Source organism: Leptodactylus fuscus, chromosome 11 (genome assembly GCF_031893055.1).
Source record: "Leptodactylus fuscus isolate aLepFus1 chromosome 11, aLepFus1.hap2, whole genome shotgun sequence".
Lineage (NCBI taxonomy): Eukaryota > Metazoa > Chordata > Amphibia > Anura > Leptodactylidae > Leptodactylus > Leptodactylus fuscus.
In genome coordinates, this window is record NC_134275.1 from 1,706,395 (window position 1) to 1,714,083 (window position 7,689).

A 7,689-nucleotide genomic window follows, 5' to 3' on the forward strand; every position below is an offset into this window, starting at 1 on the left:
TCAAATACTACTCGCTCATCTCTCTTGTTTATATACCGGCAGCCATGTTGCTCACTCGCTGTATGATTTGTAGCAGCAGGATTCGGTTTTGTTCGCTGCCCCGCAGACTGCGCAGTATTGAAACCTTTTGGCACAAATCGCATGGTTAGTCAGCAGCATGGCTCCTGTCATGTTAGGAGGACCGTAAATGTGTCAGGACATTCCGTGTAAACAGTAACCTATGGCTATCCTCCAGTACTATAGGCCAGACCATGGACGCAGCAGTATAGAAGTATTATCTTTACCCCATTTTCTTTCTTTTTTTTTTTAGCCGCCATCTAAAAACAGACGAGAAAGAACAGAGCTCAAGCCCGATTTCTTTGATCCCGCTTCCATCATGGATGAATCTGTAAGCTTAAAATACATAATCCCTGCCATTCTAAAAATAATGAAATGAATTATTACTTTGTAAATAAAAGAACTTGATTTTTGGGTTTTCACAATTTAAAATTACCTACTCAAAATTGTATCCTGCACAGGAACGTCTTGTCGCTGTATATTTTGTATCTGTAATTGCTAACCAGAAAACTTTATTCTGTAGTGAAGATTTTTATTTTTTTAGGACTTTAATGTTGTCTCTAAACGTTGCTCTGTCGAAACAGTTTGTGCCAAACAAAATCGGCTAGTGCTTGTAAACTTCCGGCTTTACTGATTTAAGTATAACAAACCGTTTGCCGCATTTACCTAGTTGAAATATTCACCGTTATCTATTGATAAAGATATTTGCCGTGGCCCAGAGGCCGTCGTGGCTCCATTGTCGTGGCTTTGCCTGGTTACTGCAGATCCGTCCCATGCAAGCCAATCAAATTGAACTGCACTACCTTTCACTGCCACTATGTGGTGTAGAGCACAGCGCCTACTTCCAGACTACCGCAGCCCCTTCAGTCAGCTCATTGGTGGGGATTTCTTACAATAGGTCATTGATAAGAGGTCAGTGGGGGGTACAACACCCACGCACCCAGCGGTTTGAGAAGGCTGCTTGTACCAGTGACAGGAGTGCTGCAGCAGATTGGGGGTGAAACCCGGGTGTCCCACTGACCTCTTACTGATGACCTATCCTGAGGATAAGACCCGCTTTACATCTGCACATGGGTTCCAATCGGAAACCTATACGCAAACCTGCGGACCCCATAGACTATAACGGTGACTGTGTGGTTTGCGCATGAAAAATGCAGAGAGAAAAATGCTGCTTGCAGGAGAGGGAAACCGAATGCAGATGTGCCCCGGGCCTACGGCTGATCTTACACGAGCGTATTGGCTTTAAGGTCCACAAGGTGCTATTAGTAGTGCTATAGATAGAGATGAGCGAGTACTATCAAAACTCCTGTTTCGAATAGCACGCACCCATAGGAATGAATGGAAGCAGCCGGCACGCAATGGGTTAAGTGGCTGGACACTGGCAAAGTCTGCGTATCGGCTGCATCCATTCATTCCTATGGGAGCGTGCTATTCAAAATGGGAGTTTGGAATAGTACTCGCTCATCTCTAGCTATAGACATTCTGCAGACGTCCGAGCTCTATGGGCGAATCCGTGCAGTGCCGTGAATTCATGGCCTTTGCGGACCTCGTCACAGCACACCACAGATAAAATATCCGGTAAGAGGCCGCACTGAATACAATGTGTCCGCAATTGAAAATCTGCAATTGTGGACTTCAGTTACGGTCGTGTAAGACCAGCCTAAGACATTAGTAGCAGCGAGTTGGGCGACCTATCTAACTACTTTGGCAGTCCACGAGTTAAGCTCCCGGTGCGATGCGATTTTCCGATGTGTCTGACATGATTTATAAAAGTGGTATACCTCTAAAAACATGGCGGCTGGTCGAGCAGATGGTGTGAGCTTGCGTGAGGCCAGTTCTGTCTTAATTTAAGTAGGAAAAACCTGATTTTATAGATAGCGTTTACTTAATACAAGTGATAGATCCTAAACATTTGCTAATACATTGGGGCACTTTGCCAAAAGTACACAGAAAAGGGTCACAAGAAAAGTTTGTTCCAGCGCATCCCGTAGCCTCACGCGTCCCCCAAACTGTAAGGGATTTATCCTAGAGAATATTGTCATTCACTAGATTAGACAGCAGATGGCAGCAAACATCTCCATAGGTGTAGACCTCGTACCATGACATTTCATTGAGTTTTTTTGTTTTGTTTTTTAACTTGCCTTTGTATTATTTCGTTCCGCTCCAACGTAAAAGCCTCTTTTCTTTTTTATGTTTTTTAGTTTTTCCATTTCTATCTACATTTTTACATACTCCTAACTTCCATTTGTTTTTTTTCTTCTCTCTAGGTTCTTGGGGTATCAATGTTTTAATACCAGGCCATCTATCAACTCTGTGGTGAAGTTTTTTTAAAAAAAAATAAAAAAAAAATGGAAGAGTTTTTAATGACAGATTTGTGGTAGATAAAAAAAAAAAAAAAAAAATTGAAATTCTGTACAGAATTTTTCTCTAAGGAGAATTTGATATGCTTACCAAGACTAAGTGCATTGAGGGGCAGTTTTGAATGCCTGAAAATAAAATAAAAAAAAAAAAACTAAAGGACAAGTAAACTGTTTGCAAATAAGCTACAATGTATTATTTTGGAAAAATAAATCTTTTATTTATATATAGTTTTGTCAGTGATGACGCCCTCTCTTTTATTTTATTCTGTCTATTTTAATAATAAAAAAAAATTCCCGCCAGTGAATAGATTTGGCTTTGTTAACACTATGAGGAAACTTAGTCTACATCTATGATCTGGTATGGTGTCATTTTTTTTAACCTTTTTTTTTGATGGGTATCCAAATATGTTGCGAATAGAGATGAGTGAACACTTCGAAACAGCCATTTCGAATAGCACGCTCCCATAGAAATGAATGGACGTAGCCGGCTTGCAGGGGGTTAAGCAGCCAGCTAATTCTGCGTGCCGGCCGCTTCCATTCATTTCTATGGGAGCATGCTGTTTGGAAGGGCTGTTCCGAATAGTGTTCGCTCATCTCTAGTTGCGAACAGTCTATAATTTTTTTAACATTTTTGTTTTAATTACGTATGCCCATTTTTTAAAAATAATTTTTTAATGGGTATCCAATTGGGTTGAGGGATTGGAAAAAAATCAGATTCTGATTGGCGATCCAGTAAATATTGTGATCAGAAATCCGACCCGATCTTTTCCAGCGGGATTGAGGTCGGAGGTGATCTCAAGATCGGCTCAACCCTAAAAGTGACTTTTCCCATAGAGAAGCATTGACTAAGGTTGATGATCGGGATCAGATTCTGATCAGTGATCAAGCAAATTTCACGATCGGCTGGAAAATGATCGGAAATTGGATTTTAAAATCGATCCTGAGATCTCAAGATCAACTCAACCTGAGTATCCAAACATGTTGTGAACAGTCTATAATGTAACAGTTTTTGTTTTAATAATGTATGCCCATATTTTTTATATTAAATACCGTGTTAGAGGAGCCTTAGTGATCGCCTTTATTCAGATACTACTTCAGATGCTTAACTGCCCGAAAGGTATCAGAGAACCAATAACCCCCCGCGCTTACTCATTCACCAACCCTAGAAACAAAAAGTTTGCTTGTCCTTTAAGAAAACCTGTAACGTCATGAGAATCCTTCCAGTAGTGCCACTGTATTTTGTCTCCAAATAATAATTAAAAAGAAGCTTATTGTAGTATGTTTGCAGAAAAAAAAAACAAGAAAAACAAAAAAAAAAACTTTAAACAGAAATTATACAGCTTATTAGAGTGTTGGGAATAGGGTTCTAAATTTTAAATAAAATGATATATAAATATATATATATATATATAAATTGGTGCTGATTTTATAATTGCGCAGTTTGTTTAGTTTTTTTTTTCTTACTTTTAAATTCCAAGTTAAAAAAAAATAAAAAAAATTGAGGTTTCAGAAAATTATATTGAAAGTTTTAACAATGTTTAAAAAAAAAAAATAGTCGAAGCGTGAATATTTCGCTTTAAAAATGATTTTTAAATTTGTATTTTATATTGTTTTATCTATTTGTCTTTGCAAGCAGTCTTCAGGTTCAGTATATACTTCCAGCAGGTTACAGAACATTTCTTCTATTTTTAACTTAGTTTGAAGAAACCTAGAAAAAAAAAAAACAAAAAAAAACACTTAAAGCTTCGTTTCCACACCTCATCCTTAGTTCACAACTAATAGTCCAATATTCACCATCAGACATCAACTCATTGTTTTTGGCCAGGCTTTAGGCAGCTAGACATTAAAAGTAAAAAATTTAACTTATATTTCATGTGTATATTTTTGTCAGTTGTCTTCTCATTATTTTCCTGAGGTTTATAGTCATTCCATGCCTTATGCTTGCAATACACAAACTTCTCTTGTGTACAATAAAAATAAAAAAAAAAATAAAAAAAAGTAACAATCACGTTTAGGCTGTGGTAGCCAAAAACCATAAATTATCTAGAGAATTCTAAAAAAATATAATTTTTTTTTTTTCTTTGAACATCTTAGTTGTAAGACAGAACCCGATTATGTCTAAATCATGTTCCATAAGTGCTCCGTGTCTGAGACGACTGCCTACCTACCTACCCCTCATCACACCACTGCTGAAAAGACTGTGTATATACCATTGTAAACCCACGTTGATTTCTTTCTTACTCTGAGCAGAGTCTATCTTTGTGAGCAGTTCCTACAGCTTTGTTTTCAACCAGCTAAAATGTTTTCTATATTTACCTGACCTGTCGTCCTCCACACTCTATTGTCCTCTGTACCGTTTTCTGATTTGTATTTATGTCTTGAGACAGTAACTTTTTGAATAAAAATAAACCTACAGTATATCAAGTTTAATTCGATTTTATTTTTAAGTACAAGATTTGATTTGCGCAAGTGTGAATTTTTATTTTTTATTTTTTTTGATGTTTAACTGTCACGGAATTGCTTCCTGGAAGGGGGTCGGGTCACACGAGGTTCGGGTCACACGAGGTTCGGGTCACACGAGGTTCGGGTCACACGAGGTTCGGGTCACACGAGGTTCGGGTCACACGAGGTTCGGGTCACACGAGGTTCGGGTCACACGAGGGTGCGGTCACATGAGGGTGCGGTCACATGAGGGTCTTCAGTTTCAGTAAATCCTCAGAGCATAGATACTCATTCCACAACATATCCTATTTAGAATAGTTCACACCTGCGCCCAGTCTCTGCTTTGTGGGTTTCCGTCCTCTGCCCCGAGAAACGGGACAGGAGACGGAAACCCGGCAGTCAGTGTCCGCCTGTGAGTGTCTTCTGGTCCTGCATGTCCGACTTTGTCTGGTTAAAAAAAACAAAACAAAACACAGTTTCGCTGCAGAGACCATAAAATGCTCACGGGCGGACACTTCAAATGAATGGGTTTGGAAACTGACCGCCGGTTTCCGTCTCCTGTCCAGTTTCTCGAGCAGGAAACAGAAACCTAAGGCTAAGTGCACACAGAGTTTTTTGGCTCGGAACCTGAGGCAGCCTCCACCTCAGGTTCCGATCCATAAAACGTGTTGCAGAACTGAAAGCTGGTGCACAGCCCCTGCTTCCAGCTGCGCACCCTCCTCCGATCAGGCTCAATGAGTGGGCCTAGTCCGGAAGAGGGTGTGTCTTCAGGCCAAATTGCGAGGCGACTTGGCCTGAAGAATGAGCACCTCGCTTTTTTCTGGAAGCCAGAAGAAATGGCTCCCGGAAAAGGCTCCTGAGCAGCTCCCATTGATTTCAATGGGAGCCGTCTTTTTGGTCAGGGTTTTGAAGCGGATACGGCCTCAGAACCCTGACCAAAAAACTCTGTGTGAACTCATTTTTTGTTCAACGAAATGTGAGCTAAGGTTCCACAATTCATTACTCCAGCATGATTGATATTTCATCTTTGGTATTCACATGGATTAAACATCTCCCCGCTGTGTTAGGAGTCGAGCCCAAGTTGTTCTTCCTTCCATTCTCCGGCCGCACTTCTAGTTCTGTATCGCCCACTTCCATATTTCGTGTTACTCCCTTCACCAGTTTGCTGGGCTCTGAGGAAGATCTTCCATATGCCAGGTTTTATTAGAGCCTCGTGAGTTATTTTACTGGAGATTTTGGACTACCTCCAATTAAATGTTAAGCCCCTCCCCTTTTAAACCACACCTCCGTCAGCCACCAATCAGAAGAGATTAGAGGACCATTAACCCAAGTACTCGGCAGGATTCCTAGGACACGGCCTAATGAGAGCACGGCAGGTCAATTTGGAACATAAAACCTGTTGCAGATCTGTACGGACCAAAGGAAGGGGGTTTAATGTCCCTAATTGTCCTGTTCTATAGCAGTCGGTGCCTTAAAGAAAACAGAGCTGTATACTTACCGAGAGAGGAGCGTCATTGGCCTCATAGATGGTGCTGTCAGAGCAGGTCTTACGTATACCTCAGCTCCATTATACACGTGCCCAAGGTCTGGTGCGTGCTCACTGAGGCCAGAGAAGAACCGCATCCATTCACGTCCATGGCCGAGAACAGCAGAGTAAGTGCATGCTGGGAGTCGTAGTTTTACAACAGCTAAAGTGCTGACCCCTGGTTTATAGCACAACACACCCCGGTGTCCCAAGACGGATTGTGTATCTCAGCACTTGGATGTGGTTAAAGGTGTTGTGCAGGACTTAGAAAACATGGCTGCTTACTTCTTCTCAGGACGTGACCTCAGGTCTGTCGGACACACGGCCATACTGCCGCTCAATCCCTTACATTGTAATTGGATGGGGATGTGGCATTGCCATGTGACTAGCAGATATGAGGTCACATGTTTTCAAAGTCCTGCACAACTCCTTATACCCCATTCACAAGAATATTGTAACCCACCAAACAATAGGAACCACGTTTGCAGGTGACCGCTGCCATCTTTGGTTTTGCACCCACCTCTCTGCCCAAGAATGTTTGTTTTTTACTAGAGCTGATTTACTATACGACCGTTCAGCAGATCCGGAGAGAGGTGACCTTGTCAAAATGTGTGCTGAGCTTTCTATTTTATGTTTTTGTTTTGTTTAATGTGGATTGTGAGCCCCATATAGGGATATATATATATATATTCTCACAATATACATTTTTCCCTATCAGTGTGTCTTTGTAGAGTGGTAGAAGATCCATGCAAACATGGGAAGAACATACAAACTCTTTGCAGATGATGTTCCTGGCAGAATCCGAACCCAGGACTCCAGCGCTGCAAGGCTGCAGTACTAACCCCTGAGCCACTGTGTTGCCCTTGATTTTTCTGTATACAGTAGGTAGAGTAGTAATGCCAACAGAAAGCAACTATTTTGTGCTTGAATAGAGTGGCCTGTCTGCTGGACCACCCCTCCAATGAAACGAGACACAGGAACACTGTTATAGAGATTAGTGGGGGTCTCAGTGGTTGGACACCCCCACCCCCACCCCCACCCCCCCCAGCATCAAGGCCGAGCTACAGGACCGAGTGTGTCAATGCAGGAGATTCAAAGCATTCTAGTATCTGCAAAGATTGTTGTATTAAAAACATCAAAGTTAAATAATCTGGAATGGCGTGCAGGAGCCTCCACATACTGACTCCTTTCACCGTAATCGGGGTTTTGTCGGAAAAAACTTAGATTAGAAAGCTCAGCAGGGAAACAAATACAAATGCACAAGTCTTAGTTACATTAGAGCCATGATATCTCCTTCTCCCTTCT

At 41.4% G+C, this 7,689-nt stretch overlaps 1 protein-coding gene across 1 annotated transcript in view; it reads left to right on the forward strand.

The window, feature by feature from the left end:
• The window catches only part of STAG2 (STAG2 cohesin complex component), a 61,019-nt gene extending 56,184 nt beyond the window's left edge, over positions 1–4,835 (forward strand). The window contains exons 34-35 of the mRNA XM_075260619.1: positions 311–388; positions 2,325–4,835. Of these exons, the coding sequence (XP_075116720.1) occupies positions 311–388; positions 2,325–2,348 (102 nt within the window). The 3' untranslated portion in view covers positions 2,349–4,835. The remainder of the gene's footprint in view (positions 1–310; positions 389–2,324) is intronic.
• The last annotated feature ends 2,854 nt before the right edge of the window (positions 4,836–7,689 follow it).